Below are 20,469 nucleotides of genomic sequence, written 5' to 3' on the forward strand. Positions count from 1 at the left end.
ACTTCTGCAGATATCCCTCCAGGTACATCCTTATTTTGTGGGTTAATCGTCAGAAGTTGCCGCTGTTCGAGCTGTGGACGCCCGCTGGCGAGCTGCCCTCCTGACGTGTGCCTGGCTCCCCCCCACCCCAGGCCCCCATGCGGCGTTCACCTCTGTCAACGGTGGGCTTTGTCGTCGAGGTCTGAGCACGCACACGTGCATACAGGCCTCAGACACACACGTCCACACGCAGCTGTTTAACCAGGACGCAGGCAGGAGCCCTTCTCTTCCACAGAGAGACGCTCAGATAGGTACCAGAGGACAGGCCACCCAAGGGTTGCCTCACGACGCTCTGGTGACAGGCTGGCGGAGCACACGGGACACGACCCCGGCCTGTGTGCTGGCAGGGACGGGGCTGGGGGGTGCTGAGCTGAGTTGCATTTGTTCTCAAATATCCAAAACCCCACGTTAAACCTCAGGAAACTGGTCTCTGCGGGTCCGAGCGGTCAAGTGGGGCAACGTCACCTGGGTCAGCCAGACCAAGAGTCTGGGGGGGGGGGAGTGTCTTTCTGCTCGTGTCCTGGCCAGGAGCCAGCCCTGAGCACCCTGGAGCACCCCCCCCCACCCCCCAATTCCCAGCCCGGGGGTCGCCAGCCAGGCCCCCGCCTCCCGGTCACGTCATCGGAAGCCTTCGCCACCCCCGGGGGCCCCTGCCCGTTACGGCGCGGCGTGTGTGGGGTTCATCCGGCAGAAAGAACCCCCCCCACCGCCACCCCCCCCCAGCCGTGCGGCGCGGGCCACACTCACGGCTCCACAGGGAGTAGGCGAGGCGGCAGTTCAGCCGGCGGTACAGCTGCTTGCTCAGGGGCCAGAGGACCAGCGTGCACAGCTGGACGGAGTTGATGAGCAGCCCGCTCACCACGAACACGAACCCGATGAGGAGGTGCACCGCGAACTGCGTCTTCAGGTAGGCGAGCGGGCCCATGGTCGCCGCTCAGTAGCGAGTGCAGGGTCCTTCAGCGAGAACGGCCGTCCTGCAAAGGACAGGGGGCAGCGGTCAGGAGGGTGCGGGGGCCCCGGCGGCCGCAGGCCCCGGGGACGCGTCCGCGGCGCTCACGGCACGGCCCCGACCTGGGGCCCGACCCCCGGCAGCTCACGGGGGCCGCACCCCGCGACCCCACCCCGCACCCCACAGGCCCACACGCGGACACCCCCGGGCACACAAGAGAGGCAGAAAAGACCAGAACCAATGTCCCCGAGCATTACCAGTGATTCCCTCTAGGAAACGGCATGACACACTGTTTTTATTTTAGACTTTTTACCACGCATTCACCGTCGTCAAACTGCACACGAACTCTCCAGGAAAACAGATCCACGATACCGTAACTAATGCCTCCTAATTCCCAAACAGTGGTGCACTTTTTAAGCTAAAAGCCTTTGTTTTGGCTCTAACGCAAAGGCGGTGACTCACCCAGGAACCTGACCAGTTTTTGTCCCCTTTTCACATGCATTTCTTATTTTCAACGGTGAAGCCAGAAGCTCACAATTCTTGGTTGAACTTGTCCCGTGAGCTGCCCCGTGACCCCCTTGTGGGCAGAGAACCAAGCAGGAAGTCGTGACCCAAACTCAGGGCTGCCCGCGGCCGGGCACCCGCAGACCTGGTCCGTGGGAAAGGCGCCCGCACCCTCTTTGGGGGTGGGGCGCGGAGGGGGCTCTGAGCCACACACCGGGCTCCCCGACCCTCCAGGGCAGGCCCTGTGTCACTTTACAAGCTGACCACACCTGCGGGCACACGGAAACCGGCCACCCCCAGAGAATAAACCGACTGGGCCAGAAATAAAGTGCAGTGACTTTTAAGGCCGAGTCATAAAAGCACAGCTCTGCCCGGCCCCCGGTCCTTACATAGCTGGCTCTGGGGGACCTGGCTGCCCTGCCAGGAGGACACGTGAGCGGCAGGCTCTGGACGCGGAGGCTGACCGTCCAGCTCCAGCCAGACCTTCGGATGCCCGCAGCCCCACGAGCAATCCCGACTGACCCAGCCCATTGTGTCTGAAGTGCCCACCCTGAGAAGTGTCTTACTGCCTCCTAGGGGTCACTGCAAACCCCCCTCTGAGCAAACAGAAGCACAGACAGGCTCAGTGCCTGGCTCAGGGTCACAGCGAGAGAAGGATCAGGACCCAATTCCAGAGTAGGCAGTGAGGCCGGGTCCACGCTCCTCCCACGAGCAGGGGCCCTTCGGTAAAGCAGTCTCAGACATACCGGCCGGGCCTGACCACAAGCTTCTTCCTTGCCCTGGAGGCAATGGCTTTGGCCAGACCTGGCATTGCTGTCCGTCCTCCGGCACCGAGGCCGGCCCGTGGCAGGCTCTCTGCACCCCACTGCTCCAGCAGGCCCGGCTCTGCCCGCACCCCCACCATCTCGGATTCGGGCCTCGTGGGCCAGAATAACCAGGGTCCCCGGAAGCCAGCTCAGAGATCGGCACCTCAGCCGTCATGCTTTTTGAGGCAGATTCCTAGGTTCTGTGGCCGACCTGCTGTTTCCATCACTAGGGTGCGAGGTATGAGAATCTGATGTTAAAGTCAACCTTATCGAGGTACAACTCATGACAGCTCAGACGCGCTCACTGCTGTGCGGCGGGACGGCCTGGAAAGCCACTGCCGTGGTCGAGTCTGGGAGCCTCCCCTCGCCCCTGCCCCAGCAGCACCGCTCCACGCCCGGCACCGTGAACCCGGCCTCCTTTCCCGAGGGCTCACGCGAGGAGACCCACACGGAACATGCCTGGTGGCTCAGTGTGCACCACAGCTCCTTCCACGGCGTGGGGGCCCCGCTCCGCCCCTGCACCTGTTTCACAACAAGCCCCCGCGGCTGTGAAGGTAAGTAGCCAGTCCCTGGTCTGCCCCCGAGGCTCTGGTCTAAAAGTCCATCTGCAGAACCCCCCGGAGAGCTGCACCCACCCCTTGGCCCCATCGCCAGCACCACACCCTCCTGTCTGGGTCCAGCTGGCCTCCCGGCCGTGTCCCCAGGGCTAAGTGGGGGACCTGACAAGGGCTGATCCCCGGGGCTAAGTGGGGGACCTGACAAGGGCTGATGGACGTGGTGTGGGGCTGGTAGTGGTCCTGGGGCCTCGTTCCGATGACTGCCCTTCTTTGTGAGCCTCGGCCACCACCGGTCCCTGCTGCAGCCACCCTAGGTGGGTCCTAGGTGCTGTGTGCCGGGCTCTCGGGCACCAGAAAGTGAGCCTGGCCCGGGGCTCTGCTGAGGCTGGCCGTCTTCCGGCATGTTCCCCTGCTGCTGGTCAGCCGGGCTGTCAGGATCTGGCCCGGGTACCCGAGAAGTGGGGTCAAAATGCACGACTTCACCTGGGGGCCAGACTCCACCCTCAGGAACGTCACCAGCTGCGGTCAGGGGTCCTCCCTCCCACCCCGCGAGAGTACCCCGAGCCGACTGTCTGCTTGGACGCTAGCGCCCCAGCCACACGCCGCCGACACCGGCATCACAGGCCTTCGGGGACAGGCGGCAGGGGTCCCCTGCAGAAGGGTGGGGGTGGGGCGACGCCCCGTTCCCACTGGGCCCACACGCTCCCAGCCTCTCCCCGGCCTCGGCCTCCCACTGGAGGGGCAGGAGCACGGCCGGGGGAGCCCTCGACGCAGGCCGCCAAGACCGCTGGCTTGTGCGCCCGACAAAACCGGCTTACCTTCTCACCAGACGAGTTTAAGCGAGTCTCTACGTTTTTAAACCCGACTTTAAATACGGGAGCGCTACGCACTCTGGCACATTGTGAAGTTTCTACTTTCTAAATACGACTTCGTTCTTTTAGAGGCAGCCAAGGGGGTCTAACGCCTCACTGCTCAACAGCCTCTGTCACCGTCCCCCCTCAAAACGCGGGGCACCACCCTCCTCTGGGAGGCCAGGGAGCGTACTCCCTCCCGTCTTCCCCGCCGGGTTTGCATCTCCCGTGCCGCCTCACGCGACCTCGCTGTGACGAAATACATCATGAAGTCTCTCGACGGCCACCCGACCCAGCATTCCCGAACAAGTTTACATTTCTTACGCGCGAGGCTTTAAGCCAAACAGTTCCTCCTGGATGGGTTACTTGAAGACACTCCGTCCTAAACACTTCTCGTCTTGGCTACGGCCACAGCGCCACCGGGCGCCCCTGTGGCCACTGTTGGTGCCCGCTGGAAACTGAGGACCAGAAGGGCCCAAGCGGCTTCAAGGCCTACAGCTCAGGACGACGGGGGAGGCCAGGGCCCGGGCCTCGGCCATAAAGCTGCTCCCCGATTTGCGCGTCCAACAAAGGAAGACGAGGAAAGGCCCGGAACTCGGCCCTTCACCCGTCCGTGACCGTGACCACAGCACGCCTGGGTGAGCCCCCCGCGCCCGGGCCTCAGAAGAGGCCACCTGCTTCTCAGGAGCGGCCCCTGGGGCCTGTGGCAGGCGGCCGCCCCGGCCCGCGTACCTGGTACCCCCTCACTAATGCTCAGACGCCATCACCGACAGAGCAAGGAAGCCTGGGCCTGTCTCTAAGCCCCTTCACTAGGTAATAGGTCTAGATCGTTCCAGATGCCCGCATCTGCACAACTTGATCCTGACGGTGAGGTGGCTGCCTCCTGAGTTTGCACCCCTCCTCAAGGTGGGGGTGTGGGGTGGAGTTACCCCCTCAGGGCTGGAAGGCAAGGACGGACCGCCGGCCTGTCGGGAGGGCAGTAAGCCAGGCGACTGAGCTAAACGCGGCCTCACATGGAACTCAGGGGCCGCCGGCCACCACAGACGCCGACCCGGGGCGTCTGGGGACGCCAGCCAGCCTTCCCTCCAGCGTGGCAGGAAGGACTGGGAGCCCAAACCAGACCCTCCTCCCAGCTCTAGCGCCCCGCCCCCGAAGAAGGGGGACCCCTGGTGGGTCTGACACCCTGTCCCTCCCGGTGCTTTTGCTGCTACAAGCCTGTGGTGCCCACGGCCGAGCTGTCTGTGGCTTAGGGCCACGAGGGGAAGGGAGGAAGCCCCTTGCAGCACTGCGACACCTCACCGCCGTCACGTGAGGCCCCTGGCTGCTCTCAGAGCCCACTGGGGCACCTCCCGTTATGGGCGAACGGTGTCCCCCAAAAGACATGCTGGGGTCCTAACTGCCAGCACCTCAGAATGTGGCTGTATTTGGAGACGGGGTCTCTGAAGAGGTGATCGCGTTAAATGAGGTCACTGGGGTGGGCCGTAAAGCACCCTGCCTGGTGTCCTCGTAGGGAGAGATTCGGACACGGTCTCCCGCAGAGGGGGACCATGTGGGAAGACACACACGGCGGGGGTGACGCTGTCTATAAACAGATCCCTCCCCCACAGCCCCCACGGGGATCCAGTCCCGCCCACCCCTGGATCTCAGACAGCCAGCCTCCAGAACTGCCCGCCGAAGCTGCCCGGCCCGCGGCGCTCTGTCCTGGCCGCCCTAGTGGAGTGACACCCCTGCCACAAATACTCCGGCCTCGTCCCCAGACCCCAGGCCCCTCCCACGTCCTGCTGGGAAGCCTGGCCCCGCCTCACCGCTCAAGGGCAGAGCGCTTCGTCCCCTGCACCTGCCTCAGGGCCCGTCCCCAGACTCCCAGGGCCCCTCTTTCCCGGCACTGGTCCCTGGGTCCCTCTTGTTCATGAACTAGCCAGTCAGGTGGTCTGACCTTCAGATATCCTCCCAGGCGCCCCGTCCCCCGTCTTTGTGGAAACTCCCACGTTTCTGACAAAGCCTTTGCGTGGGAAAGAAATCGAGGCCGGCAGGGCGGCACCGGGCATCTCCATCACACGGGCTCCGTGCAGGGAAGCACCGCATGGGGACCAACTCAGACTCGGTGCCAGTCCCTCCACCCACGTGCCTCGCGTGCCTCCGCCCAGGGTGTCCCCATCACACAGCGGGGACGCGGCACGGGACCCGAACCAATACCGTCGTCCTCCGACGGCACCGGGTGCCCCTTCGGCCGTGTCTCCTGCTCTGCTCTGGCTGCCTCTCCCGGTGACCTGCGGCCCGACCCCAGGGACCAGAGGAAGGTGCAGCCGTGGGACCACCCCTCTGGGACCGCTGCCCCTCCGAGCCGTGGCCTCAGCTGGCCCCGAGTGCTCTCCGTGAGCCGACAGCGGCTGGCTATGGGAGAAGACATTCAAACACGCCAGAGGGCAGCGTTTCTGATGTTCTAGATACGTGGTCTGCATTACAGGACAGAAAGAGCCGCTGAGTTTCATGCGGATTTCAGTCATCCGAATTCAAAGCCCGCGATGAAGCAGAAAAGCAGAACCGTTACCTTCCCTCCTTCCCTCTGTCCCGTCCCACCCATGAAGGCCTATGCGTGAGGCACGCACAGTCCCCCGGAGGCACCACAGAAAGGCCTTGCCGGCTGGCCGCACAGAGGACACCCCAGGAGCGAGCCTGGGTGTTTGGTTTGCGCGCGGGCCGTTCTGTTGTTTCTGAGTCGGGAGACACCGGAGGACAAAACCCATGAACAGGGGAGAGTCGAGAGCGAACACCGTCTCGAATACTCTCGAGCTACCCCGAGACACGTAGACGCAACGTCAACTGCCCAAAACGCAGCCCGGAGCCAGGAGTGAGGCGCGCGCTCCCCGAGCGGCCAGCCCGGGCCGCACGGGAGCAAATCCACATCACTCAGAGCGGGACCGTCTAGCCCCTTGACCGGTCCCTGACCGGCTGCTCCTCCCTCTGGCTGTAAATGTGGCAGGGGCAAGAGGGACTGGGTGGCCTCCTGGCCCACGACCCACCTGGTGTGAGCGGGGGCGGGAGGGGCGCTGGTGGCAGACATCCTTCGGACAATGACACGGAGGGGCAGGCGCCGGCCGGCGGCCCGGGGGGCACCGCCTCAGAGGGTGACCCTGCGCCCATCGATGACATCACGAATGAGAGCACAATGGCCACTGTTGTCCGCGCTGACCTGACCACGACGCTGAGAGAAAGGCTGTATCCCATCATCATGTTATTGACAGGGCCAGGGAGCGGAAAGGGTATTTTTATGAGGCCAACTAAAATTGTACGTCAAACACGATCCTATTTCTGAGTCTTTGAGGGACCACCTTTCGTTCTTGGGTAAATTCACTGGCAGGGACCATCTTATCCTTCTACGGGCCAAGAAGTAGGACACGTTTCTTTGCTAACAATCGTCTGTCGCCTCGTCAGATTCCCAGAACCACCAAGAAACCGAAAAGTCTAGGAGGAGGAAGAAAATCATCCCTATCTGCAAATGACAGGTGTGTATCCCGCAGACCCAAGAGAATCCACTGTGGCCAAAGTGCCACTATACACAACAGATGACAGAGTGCCGCAGGCAGTTAACACAATGTACAGAGATCGACATTCTCAGAACGTTCAGTAACTCGCTCTGACCGAAGTCATCAGAAGGGACCAAGACAGCAGAGAAGTTTAGTCATTTCTACCCAACAGCCCCAGGACACTGGCCTCAGGTGGTCATCCGAGACCATAGAGCAACCCCGGAAGCCATGCACGGAAGATGGGGAGCTCCCGGCCGCTGGCGGCTCTGCCCCCACCCCCCGATCATCTGGGGCCCCGGCCGCTGGCGGCTCCCGGGTCGCTCCACTGTCTTTCTAGCAGCAGAAACAGAAAAACTGCACGTCCAGGACCAGGGGTTTCTCCTAAAGCAAGTGGGGAGCGGGCTCACGGTCCAAGCACTTAAGGCAGGAAGATAAGCCCGGGGACCGCCGTCCAGTGGGCACGCCTGCACGCGGACACGCAGATGCAGGAGGCACACGGAAGACAAGACCCCGCGTGTGTCTGCAACGAAACGATCTGACGGCGGAGCCCGCACGAGGACACGGCAGGACATCCTGAAAGACAATAAGCAGGCCTAGCAAAGGGAACAACGCTGCCCTCCCTGTGCCCCGCCCCTGGCAAGGCAGGCGTCGGGACGTGGGGTCCCCTCTCCGGCGCTGGGGCCCCGCTGGCTTCTGGGCTCTGCACGCGGAGAACACGTGGTCCTTCAACCGCAGCTCGGCCCTCAGGGCCTTGCCGCCTCCCCTGTGCCCCGCGCCACCGGGCGGGGGTCCCGGGGCGGCCTGTGGGGGGTGGGCCCCGCGGAGCACGGTGGACCCACAGCCCCAGGCGGGTGCCAGCCCACTGCAGCCACACTGACGCCCCTTCCTGCTGGGCCCGGCCCGGGCTGCTGACCCACAGAAGCCAGTGGTGGCCACAAGTGCCACACTGTGAGGGCGTGTGTTAGATGGTGACACGCGATTGACACGCAAACCGTTCTAAGTTACAGATGCACTTGAATCCTAATTAAAACACCAACCGGTCCCTCAGCTTCACCGGGAACTAGACAGGCGGGTGCTACAGCTCGTGTGGAGAACCAAACAAGAAAGAGAAGCCGAGAAGACCACGCACGGGACCAGGGAACGGCCCACAAGATGTCACAACTACGACAAAGCCTCGAGCGAGCCCCGGCCCGCGTGGACAGACAAGCAGACCAGTGAGCTGGACCAGAGCTGACGGCCCGCGAGCCCTCACGCCCGAGCAGGTGCACCCCTGCTGGACACGCCGAGTGTGGCTACTGGCTTAGCAAACACCACGCCTCAGACACGTGTCGACTTTCTGCTGTATTTGTATTGAGGCACGTGTGTATTTCTACTGTGTTTAAAATTTCTTATTTTTTTACATTTATTTATTTTTGATAGGCGGAGACAGAGCACAAGTTGGGGAGGGGCAGAGAGAGAGAGAGAGAGGGAGACACAGAATCCGAAGCGGGCTCCAGGCTCCGAGCTGTCAGCACAGAGCCCAACGCGGGGCTCGAACTCACAAACCACGAGATCATGACCTGAGCTGAAGTCAGACACCCAACCGACTGAGCCACCCAGGCTCCTCTCTACTGTGTTTAATACGTTTCAATAAATAGAATACAAAATTAACTTAAAACCATTACGGGAATCAGGAGGCTCTTTTAGCATCACATATCTCCTCAACCAGTGGGTGAAAAGAGGCCATTAAACAACAGGCCAACCTCCCCTCGGGGCCCACGAGTCCCGTGCAGCCACCATGGGCTCCCTCCCGCCACACCGCTCCTGGTGAGAATCGAATCCCAAGATGGGATCTAAGGCCCCAGATATAAGCCATAAAGGAACCCCATCCCCTCTTGGAGTGACTGGTGTGGGCCGTGAGGCCCAGTTCCGGGCAGGGGGACACGGGGGGCGGGGGGGACAGGGGAGACGTCCATAGGTACTTGCAAGAAGGCGTCTGTTTTAGGACAAGAGACAAATCCCTCTGGGACGCCCTCTGCCCTTCTGCCCCGAGTGAGGAAGGGTGGCTCAAGGTCAGCATGAAGCAACACATATGAGGCCTAAAGGCCCAGAGTGTGGAAGACGCGGGTCCTGCGAGGCCGAGACCTCGCAGGCAGAGAGGACCAGTCGCACGCATCTAAGCCACCGTTTCTGGGACGCCAGCACGCGGGTCTGGGTGTCATACCCAGGCGCTCCATCAAAGCCTGCTGAGTGCATGATGCGTGTTTACCGCACGTGCACCGTGACAAGCGTCACCCAGTCCCCGGGAGCATCCAGGCCGGAACCCTTGGGTCAAGAGCGGCGGAGCGCCACAGATGGCCCCCAGAACCTCATGCTCCGGCACACTCCGAAATGTGGCCACTTTATAAATTTCACAGAATTTCGCCCCCGGGACCAAGAGAAGTCAACTTGGACTCCACGATCCTCCGACTTTTCCGTGGGCCCTGCCCTTCCCCGCGCGGCTCTGGCTGGAACGGAGTACGTTGTCAGTAAGGACGTGCCGACTCCAGGGTTTTCCCCTTCTCACCGCTCCCCAATCCCTGCTGGCTCCTTTGTAAGTAGCTCCTGTAGTAAAGCCTCCTCCCTCTGAATACCATTTCCCCTCTATCAGGACCAGAGAGACACAAAGAATCAAGACAGAAATCACGGCAGTCCTGAGATAGACCAGGTTTCAGAAAATGGAACTTCTGCTGATCCTTTGTGAAAAGATTACTTGAGGGTGTAGTCCAGCGAAACAGGAAGGAAAGAGAAAGACATGGGATTTAAGACAAAGAACTCACCCCATTACGCAATGGAAGGAAACGCCGGGATAAACACCCGTAGGTGGCCCGGAAAGAAACTGCTCCAAACTAGAACCAGAGATCTTTCAAGAACAAAGAATTTGTTCCACAAAGAATACGATTAAGGAGCTAGAAGATTTTGGTATTGAAGGAGAAATAGGTTTCTTTTCTCAAAAATAAAAACGAAGCAATTAACATTTTCAAGTAACCAAAAAAAACCCTGCCAGGAAACTGTGGTGCCGACAGAGATCGCACTAACACGGGGCGTGGGTTTCTACGGTTGGCTTCACGAGCGACTTCCTCCTCCAAGCAGTACAGACTTAATGACGGGATTCTCATGCCTTCTCTGTGGCATCGGCAGGGACTGATTCATTAAAAGTTTTATTGTGAATGCTGTTTCTGGACTTTCAATATTTGAAATCGACCTACAAAAGAAGCGTGGAGAACTCAATTATAACGACCGCACAGATACGAATGTCGTAAACCCAAGTTATTTTACACAGAGCAGGTCAGGAGGGCTTTGTTCCAGTTGATTCAACCCAAAGTGAGAGTTCAAGTATACTGAAGTATTAGGGGAAGAGCAAAATAACTAAAAATAATGCTAACCCAGCAAACTCGGGGGCGGTGAGGAGTGACAGGTGCCTGTCACACTCGCAGGGAAGCAAAAGTCTAGAGCCGCGCCTGGCACGCGGTGGATGGACACTTGGTAAATATCGGCGAGAGAACTGGGTGCGTTAGTGAGTCACGGAAGGGAGCATCAGCAAACGGTCGGGAATCAGCGGCCGGACGGCTTTGGAGCCACGACCCTGAGAACCAGAGTGAGGAAGGGACGGGTGGGAGCTCACTTTCCTTTAAACTGGGCAGGCTGCCAACTCAGAGAAATGCAAATATAAAGCGATTTAAGGTCTGGGTTAATGCCGACCGCGAAATAGCACCTTTAAAGGTGAAAAGAGTCCTCGTGTAACTCGGTCAAGGGAAAATGACCTGCAGGTCTCAGCTCAGCGGACTCGTTCGAGGGGCCCCCACGCCCACCGTGGGTTTCTCCACCGAGGAACGGGGGCAGGTGTGCACTGGGCCCAGGGCTCGGCCAACGGTTCTTGTCCCGTGTCTGTGGCCTCAGCGCGTGACGTGATCGTTCTGAATTTCGGTTTCTGACTTGAAAGTGAGGGTAAGAGGACCTTTACTACCAGAACCACGGGCTGGCTCCAAGGATGAAATAAGGGCAGGTAGGAGTGTCCCTGAAAACTCATCAGGGTTTCATAAGCACACCGGGTTCTGAAAGAGCCTTCGTAAAAGTGCCGCTTTCCGTACCAGTGACAGATATTTAAGTCATCGCGAGCATTGGTAAAACTCCGTAACTGAGACACTGACGCCGGGAACCGACCCGCTACGAGAGGGCCTCACGGTCACATTCGTTGGGGAAACTGCACGGCGCACCCCACGCTGAGGAGGCCTGATGCACACCCAGGAGAGCCACGCCGAAGCCGCGGTCTGACCCGACGCTTTGTCAGTGAGGCTCTGGAGCTTCTGTGATTCGGACCCGCTTTCCCTCAGGCAGCCGACATCAGTGAGATTTTAATTCTTTCTAAATTCATTCTTTTTTAAGTTTATTTATTTTGAGAGCAAGAAAGACAGTGTGAGTGGGGAAGGGCAGAGAGAGGGGGAGAGAGAGAGAGAGAGAGAGAGAGAGAGAGAGAATCTCAAGCAGGCTCCACACTGTCAGGGCAGAGCCCTATGTGGGGCCCGAACCCACGAACTGGGAGATCGTGACCTGAACCGAAATCAAGAATCAGACGCTTAACCGACTGAGCCACCCAGGTGCCCCTAATTCTTTTTTTTTTAAGGTTTATTTATTTATTTTGAGAGGGGGGGCGGGAGGAAAGAGAGAGAAAGAAAGAGAGAGAGAAAGAGAGAGAGAGGGAGAGAGAAAATCCCAAGCAAGCTCCAAGCTGTCATCGAGTCAGAGCTCGATGTGGGGCTCGATCTCATGAACCGCGAGATCATGACCTGAGCTGAGGTCAAGAGTCGGATGCTCAACTGACTGACCACCCGGGCACCCCGAGATTTTGATTCTTTACACACACACACACCTTGAAGGCCATGGTAGAAACCTCTATCGGACATGGTTGTAAGTCACTAACTTTTAAAAGTAGCTGCTGTTGTAACTTCAAGTAAGGGCTTTGGTGCCAGTGTGTCTTTCCAGAAAGAGCCCAGAGAACCCAGAGCCATACTTCGGCTGCGATAACGGGGAAACTTATCAACAAAGCAGCGAGCTTGCAGGGACGGGACCCGCGGGGGTGTGCGGGCAGCGCCGGAAGTGAGGGCGCCCCAGGCCTCCCCTAAACGTCTCTGTCCCTCGTAAAGATGTAAAACATCTTCCCCTGTGCAGCTGGTTCTTAGCGGCAGGAATCTGCGCTCCTTAAAACGAGGAAGATCCCTAAACCAACATATGAAATGCCACTTAGGCCAGTGAACTTGTTAAACATTTGAGATACAGAGGGAGGGCGGCCCAGCTCTTCCTAAGGTCTCCTCAGAGGGCACGAGGTCAGAGGCCGGGTGACGGGCGGGGAGGCGGGGCTCCGGCCCTGATGTTATTCAACAATTTAAAGAAGCACAGACGAGGTCCGTGTGCGTTTCACGGTGAGCGTGACGTCTGAAAGGGGGTACGTGCCGGCGACGTTGCCGAAGAGAAGTAACGGTGGGCGACCAGAGGCGGTGAGTGTGCGCTTGGGGGAACCCACGCCTCCCTATGTCTGTCTCACGGGTGGGTCCTGGGGGTCTTACACCCAGAAGCGAAGCCAGGCTTTCTCAGAGAAGCACGGTCGCCTCCCTGGCTGCTGCGCCCCGACGTCGCCCTGCTGACAGACCTGCAGGGGGGAGGAGGGGGGACGCTTCCGAAAGCGGCGCTCCGGCACGGGGCCGGGGCCACGCTCTGGCCGCGTCCGGCCTCTTGCTAGCGAAGGGCTCACCTCCGGGCACGTGGAGAAGCCCACCACGGAGACGGTCCTCGCCGGCAAGAGGGCAGCGGATGAGAAGGTCTCTCTCCTGGATGCCGTGACGTCTGCAGAGGACAGCCGTAGCCGTCTGAGCAGGGCCGGGCCACACGGCAGAGCCTCGGAAAGAAGTGGGTCTCTGATGGCATCTTGGAGCCCAGAGTCCTATTCCCTGACCCTGAGCTTCTCCTGGAAGTGCTCACAAACTCGCACAGCCGGAGGCATCTTGACCAGAACAGAGCACTCCTCTCCAGCACCTTCCGGGGAGGGGCTCCCCCTCGGTGCCGGTCACAGCGCCCCAGAAGCCCAGGCTGGCTGAGCGCACGCCAGTCTGGGTGGGACTCCGGGCCCGGGGGGACTGGCGGCCGAAAAGGCAGCACTTAAGCCCAGCACAAACTGGGGAGGAGAACGTTCTGTAGACCCAGGGCAAGAAAACCTCAATGTTTTCTCCCAGTTCTGAGCGTGGGGGACAAGGACAGGGACGGGGGCGGAGGGACGGGGGCACAGCTGGGGCTGCTCGACTCTGCCAGCCAGATCACAAGAAGCTGCAAAAACATTCTTCCATCTGGGTTTCTGTCCACGTGTGGATGGAGTGACGACTGAGTGGCTGGGGCAAGCGTCAGGACCGAGGGGACCCGGCGAGCCCGTGCCCTCGCCAGCACACCGCAGCTGGCCAGCCTTCAGAGCCACACGAGCTGCCTCTCCTCTCCTGGCCTCCACACGCCATCGATTACCAGGACAGGGGTGGGGGGCAGGGGGGCACCTTTGCTGCGACACACCCCTGGGCTGGTGGACCCCTCCCCTGGCCGAGAGCATCTGGAAGTTTACCATGAAAGTAAGTGATCACTCGTCCCCTGGGGGCCCCAGCGGGGTCTGGGGAACCACCTGGCCAAGACCCGGAGCTCCTTCAATAGGGGACAAAAGTCCTTCCTTCCCTCACCTGGGCCAATTCTTCCCCTGATTCACCCCTGTTACCTTTCTGTGGTCCCGTGTAACTCTTTGTAAATTTTATCAATCGTTTTCACGTAAGATCTAAAATGCAAATAACTCCCGGGCATAAATTCATTCTGCACGGTAAGTGATACAGAGTTGGGGAGGAAGGGGCTCCCAGCTCCCAGCTCCCAGCTCCCAGTGGGCAGGAAAGGGCCTTTATGTCCTGGACGGCAAGGCAGGGGCTGCGTAGGCACGGAGCCCCCGAACACACCGTGTGCAGCGCCCTCCGCACCGTCAGAACAGAAGTGATAATCGGATCAACAGAAGGGAAAGCCTCGGGCAAACAGAATTCCCAGCCAGACCGTGTGCTGAAGAAAACAAAACTAATCTGGGTCAGAACCTTCACAAGAGCCAACGTCTCAATGTCTCTTCACCGGAAATAACCCCATTTTCTGGCCCTAAAAAATGAAGTCAGCCACAGACCTGGGGTTTCGGGTCTCCCCACCGGCCACCTTGACGACATCCAGCACCGGGCGGGGGCCGGCTCCACCCGATGGCTCCCATCCCTGTGCCCTGGCTACAGACGGTCACGTGCAGACAGGGCACACGGTTTCCCATTCTACAGATGGAAACAGGTGGCCTGGAGCACACGCGCCCCATTCACCATCGCGGCCTGGTGTGGGGTCGGGCTGGACCCGAGTCTCGGGAACCCCAGGCCGGTGGGGTCAGCACCACCTCTCAGACTCCCCACCTCCCAGCAAGAACCAGTGTGCGCGCGGGTCACGACAGCCAGAAAGGGTTGCGAGTGACTCACCGCAAAGCAGCTCAGCCTGCCTGGGTATAGCAGGGTGGCCTCTCCGTGATGGAAACTACCACTTTCCACTTCATCGACGGACCACCCCGTGAGCCCCCCGCGCCCACGGCGGGGTAAGAGGTCGGGGAGCACCAGGAAGCTGACGGAGCTGCTCCTGGCGCCAGGCGCCCGGCCCCGGAACCTTCTCCAGGAACGTCCCAGAACGTCCCGGAGACACGTTCGCGGCGGGGCGAGGTGGGATCTCCCTGGGCCGAGCCCCGGACGCAACCGGCAGGACTGACGCTGACTTCCCTGCCGACCACGAGGGCCCCTTCCCAAGCGGGAAGTTTGTGGCACACGGAGAACAGGAGGGGAAGCGGAAGAAAAGCGAGGCCTGGGGCCCCTGCGCAGGGACGGCCCAGAGCCCGCCAGGCCGTACTCACCAGTAGAAGTAATAGGCCAGGGCCACGGCGACCAGGGCGGTGCACACGCCCGAGAAAAGGCAGGCTGAGTAGCTGGACAGCATCTTCGGACCCCCGGAACCCTGTGCCCGCGAAAGCCCGACGGAAGGAGACCGGCGGCCTGAGCAGCGTCAGCCCCTGGCCAGCGGATAAGGAAGAGGGATTACGCCCAGACTATGGCGCCCGTGTCCTACGGGCCGGGGCCACCAGGACCATCTGCTCAGCCCCAAGGGGAACACACACACTTCCAGGCACCGCCTTCCCCCCGCCCCAGGCCCCTGCAGGCCTCACAGAGCAGCCCAGACGAAAACAGGACTCCCTAAATGCCAGCCTCCCCCCACCTGCTGCAGGGGCCCGCGGGGCCACTAATCCAATAAGCAGCTTTGCCGGGAGCCACCGTGAGCTGCTGGTGTCACGGGGCCGGGCCGGGACGCGGGTCAGCGGCCCACAAGCACACACCGTCTCCCCCCCACCTCTCCGAAGCCACAATGGCACGACCCCAACACAGCGCGGCCTGGGGGGGGGGGGGACCGTGGGATCAGCTAGTGACAGGGAGCCTGTGCTTGGGCCACCAGGTAATGGACAGACGTCCTGTACTCGGGGCTGGGTCCCAGCCCACAGCTGCCGACAGGGGAGGGCTCCTGGGGGGAAAGCCACACGTCTTACTCTTGGGGAGTCTGTGTTGGAGGAACTGAGGGAAGGTGGGGGAGTGTGTGCCTCTCCCCCGTCTCCTTGAGACTTGGGATCTGTGACGGGGCTGAGACGAGATCAGGTGACCCGAGGACAGAAGCGTCACCCCACAAAACCCGCTCCCAGTGAAGAAGGCCTCAGCAGACACCTGAGGAAGCGGGGTGGGGGGTGGGGTGGGGAGGTATTTGATCATGAGGGCGTCTTGAGGATTCTTCTGGCCGGAGAACCTTCCTCGGGGCTAGGGCGCGGTCCCAGGGGGAAATGAAGTCACTACTGTCACTCTCCTACACAGGAGACTGGGCCAGCGCTCCCACCCTGCACCTCCCCCCGTCCCCTGTCCCCCCGGGCACCACAGTGAATCTACAGCACAGGAACTCCCGTGGGACCCTGAGGCGGCAGGTTCTGGGGCTTCTGGACGGGTCACTGCAAGGCTCCTTCTAGAAGCATCTGTCACCTAGCTTCTGGCCTGACACGTCTCAGGAGAGAAGGCGGGTCACTACCCTGCACTCCGTCCACTGGAAGGGGCTTCAGAGGATTGTCCTGAGCACCGTCTTGCTGGCTAAGGCTTTTCCAAGTCCTTAATCCCGGGTGCTGGCGGCCTTGGCGGACTGGCTCTAACGTAGCCGTGCCCGTCCTCCCGGGACGGCGGGGCCCTGGAGGTGCCACTCCCTGCCAGGTGCCCGGACCGCTGCCTCTCCAATGGGTCACGAAAAGAAAGCCCTCCTCTCCCAGAGTGCCGTTCAGGACGTGCGTCCGCAGAACCAGCCCGTGGGGGACCTCGGTGTGTGACGCGTGAGGACACGGGCCTGGGGGACCATGAGGCCCACCCCCCAGCCAAGGTCTCCGTGCAGGGCGGCAGGTGGCCCTGACTCGTCCCGTGAGGACCTTCTGAGGCCGGACAGGCCCTGCCCTCCTTGGTAAAGGCTTCCGTTGGGCGCTCCGGCCTGACCTCCGGGGCGTGGCCGCGATGACGCGTCTTGAGTGGAAAGTGGGTCACAGACCCCTCCCGGCTGCCCCCGCAGCCCCCCAGACACACCTCCCAAACTCCAGCCCCTGAGACCGGGGGCCGCGCCGTCCAGGCCCGGGAGCTACCCCCCAGCCCCCCTCCCCGCACCCTCTCCCCACCCTCACCCCCGCCACCGCCCTCCCTCGAGGCTCTCGTTCTCCACACCTCCTCGTTAGGTTGAGGAGAACAAAGCTAATTTGAACGTATTGCACAAGAAAGCGTCACGGGAACGTAGTCTCCGGATTATTTCCCTGCCCCTGAACGTTAGTGATTCCCGCCAAAAGGGTGAAAGAGCATGTGCTGGCAGGAGTTCTTGGCGCTGAGAGCAGCCACGGGGAAAAAGTATCCTTTAAAACTCTGTAACACTTCCTCAGAGGAAACAGTTTCTCCCCGTGCAGTCAGTCGGCACACTCCAGTCCCCCTGCTTGACTGGTGGTGACCACACCCGTCGGGCGGGGCCACGCGCAACGGCAAGCATGTTGTGATTGTTATCGTGTGGTCCCAGAGCAGGTTCTCTGCTACCCCCGCTGACCCTGGGGCCAGCAGGGATCCTGTGAGGAGGGGGCCGGACAGCCGGAGGGGGCCCGCGGAGCCCCCGGCGACAGCCAGACGCTCCTCCGTCCGGTACCTGCTGGGCTCCTGCAAACGAGGAACCCACCAACCGCAGCCCAGACAGAAAGGAGATCAGAGAGATGACCGCCAGAAAGTTCGCCAAGCGCAGCCACAGGGAGGGCAAGTGGCGGGCAAGCCGGGGCGCACCGAGGGCAGTGCCTCCCTCCACCCTCCGGGATGGACCCACGATCCCCCTATCCCTGCAGGGGAGGGACGGGGGGGGGGGTTGCGGCACAGCCGGCCCTGGGCTCCCCGCTCCCCGCCAGCCTCCCCATCCTGTTCTCTGTGCTCACCGCCAGCAGAGCTCTGGCCGTCCCCGACCCACCCTGACCCCACACAGAAACCGGAAGCCCCTGCCACCAGCTCCTGCAGTCCTGGCCCTCAGGGGGGGACCCCACGTGGAACCTGCCGGAATCGGGTGCTTGCTAACAGTGTCGTGTGAGAGAGGCCACACGGGCCACGCCCAGACGTGCTGGTGAGGGGCCACGGGGGGCCCTGCCCACGTGCATGAAGCCACACCCACATACATGCCGAGGCCACGCCAAGCCACAGATGCTACCGCAGACCAACCATGCGGCGATCCCGACGGCTCTGCCCTCGGCACGACTGCAGCTCTGAGTCCCTCTGCCCCAAATCCCCAAAGAGCTGGCAGCCTGGGGTCCGAAACGCGGCCCTCTGAGCGCCCCGCTGCCCCCAGCGTGGCCAGTTCCACCCCAGGCCCCCAGGAGTGAATCCGGCCGCTCCCAGGGGCGGGACGGCACATCCTGGCGCTTGTCCTGATGTGTCCACGCCTCGACGCGAGCTAAATCACGGCTGATCGCTATTTCCCACGCGTCACCAGAGACACTGCTGATCCTCAGGCCGTGCTGCCTCCACACCCAGTAGAGCAGCCACAACGTGGAGCTTCCGGAAGGAAAGATGCTGGGGACCAAGCACTGTGCTGCGGGCCCTGCCTCACAGACACGCCGGCCCCGGCAGTGAGACTCCCCCGCCCCCCATATACACCGTCGTCCGCGTGTTAGGTTAACGAGGTGCTCGGGGAACGCACCACCTCACCGGCCTGTCTTCCAGATCTCCCTCGGCCTCAGACCCGGGAAGAAGCCTCTGGATGCCAGCTACACAAGCACTCTAGAGCAACAGGGAGAGAAGCTGCCAGAGGCCCTCACTTAAGACTCCCCACAAGGCCTCACCGGGCCCCCTCCTGCTGGCAGAGTCGCGACCCCGACCCCGTTCTCATGCCCGGGGCGTCGTCCCTCCCGCTGACCGCTTGGGCACGGGCTCCCGCCGCTTTCCGCAGCCCTTCTTTGGAAAGGCTCTGAGTTCCTTGAGCTTTCTCTGTTGGTCCCGGCACGACGCAGGAGGAGGCCGCGCTGTGGCCCCAGCACCAGCCAGCCAAGTGCCCTCCAGTCCCTCGCAGGACACGACCGACGGATGCCTGCTGCTCCACGGGGACCTGGCCGCGGGCGCCTGAGGGAGGCCGGCGGTGCCGTGTTCAACCTGGTCTGCCTCCCGCAGCTTTAAATACACGAACAAGTCGGGGGGGGGGGGGTAGCAAACATCAAGGCCCACTCGCGACAAGCCTCTTTGCTTCGACTCACCCTGGGGTCAAGGAGCCGGCGGTGGCGCTTCCAGGAGTGAGGCTGGTGCTCCCCGGGAGGCTGACAGTGTCCTTCCAACCCACACCGGGACGCGTGGGGAGCACGGGTTGCCATGCAAACCAAACACGGGTAAACAGCCTGAGGTGTGCACACAGGGAAGCCAGCGGCCAAATCTCAAGCGCTTTGAAGCACATTCGGAAACTCTTGTGCCAGACGCTGTGCGGCTTGTGGTCACCGCGCGGTGTGGACACGGGCAGGTCGGGGTGAACACGCACGGGGGCGTCCGGCAGCGGGTGTCCCGGGGCAGCGCCTCACTCTTGGGGAGCGCCTCGCTCGTGAAGGGCGGGCCCGGAGGGGACCAGCCGGACTGAGACACGGGGGTCGCCCTGCTCAGCCTCCCGAGGACACGTGACCCGGCTCGCTGGCCCTGGGCCACCTCGGGCACCGGGCATCGGGATGACGAGAGTGCACTCATCGTTTCAAGACTGCGCTTGGGACTGGTTGCCAAGCTGTGCTCATAACCGCAGCCTCTGAGATGCAGCTACAGGCCAGGGGCGGGTGACGGGCGGAGAGCTGTGCACACGGCCCTGATGCACCTGCCAGGACAAGGGGTCTGGTCAACGAGCAACAACACCCCGGCTGGCACCAAGGAACGGCTGGCCCCGCGTCCCCTCCGCACACCGCGGACACGGGCGTCAGCGCACAGAACCGGGAAGCGCCCGCGCGGGGAGTGCCCAGGGGCTCCGTCTGTGGGCCCGACGTGCCAGCCTGGTCTCTCTGACACGCGGCGAGCACGGGAGCCGGTTTGCAGAGCCCCGCTGTCCCAGGCGATGGTGGCAATAAGGACACGGTTGCATCGAAGGCGCCTGTCGTTCCCAGGGGTACAATAGCCGGTGGGGGGGGGGCTCAAGGGGACGAGAGAAGCTGGGCTGGACCCCGGCCTCCTACCTGTCTGGGCCAGCCGGGGGCTGGACGCTGTGGGGCAGGCCGAGGGCCCAGGGGGAAGGGCCCCAGGCTGCTCTGCCGGGTGGCAGGAAGGCTGGTCTCCTGAGCTGGCTCCTGGGTGTCCTTCCCGTTTCCCCACACATATTCCAGAGAGGTGTGCTTTCCTGCTGTCCCATGTCCCTCTCAGGAGCACGGAGCCGGGGGGGGGGGGGGAGGTGGCCAGAGCACCCGCGAGCACCCGGGTCTGAGCCCCCGACCCTCCCTGCCCCTCCCCGCAGAGGACTTGACTCTCTCCTCAGGGAAACTGCCACGCCCAGCTGCCCTGAGCAGGAGCCCGAGTTCCGGAACTGCAGTCGAGATGCTCTAACGCCAGCTGGAGCGCACAGTCCCGTGCAGGGTGACAGCCG

At 61.9% G+C, this 20,469-nt stretch overlaps 1 protein-coding gene and 1 long non-coding RNA gene across 3 annotated transcripts in view; one reads left to right on the forward strand and one right to left on the reverse strand.

The window, feature by feature from the left end:
- The window catches only part of AGPAT3 (1-acylglycerol-3-phosphate O-acyltransferase 3), an 80,198-nt gene that overhangs the window by 18,643 nt on the left and 41,086 nt on the right, over positions 1-20,469 (reverse strand). The window contains exons 1-2 of one of the 2 annotated variants that reach the window (XM_042903274.1): positions 6,730-6,837; positions 787-1,013 (exon numbers count right to left, since the gene is read on the reverse strand). In XM_042903274.1, coding sequence (XP_042759208.1) covers positions 787-964 — 178 coding nt within the window. In that variant the 5' untranslated portion in view covers positions 965-1,013; positions 6,730-6,837. Of the gene's footprint in view, positions 1-786; positions 1,014-6,729; positions 6,838-20,469 lie in introns of those variants that run through there. The other variant, XM_042903275.1, reaches the window with a different exon arrangement.
- On the forward strand, positions 6,917-12,293 carry LOC122198593. Its single transcript, XR_006193050.1, has 3 exons — positions 6,917-7,212; positions 11,346-11,598; positions 12,222-12,293. It is a non-coding gene; the product is annotated as an uncharacterized LOC122198593 (long non-coding RNA).

The sequence above is a fragment of the Panthera leo genome, chromosome C2 (genome assembly GCF_018350215.1).
Source record: "Panthera leo isolate Ple1 chromosome C2, P.leo_Ple1_pat1.1, whole genome shotgun sequence".
Taxonomy (NCBI): Eukaryota; Metazoa; Chordata; class Mammalia; order Carnivora; family Felidae; genus Panthera; species Panthera leo.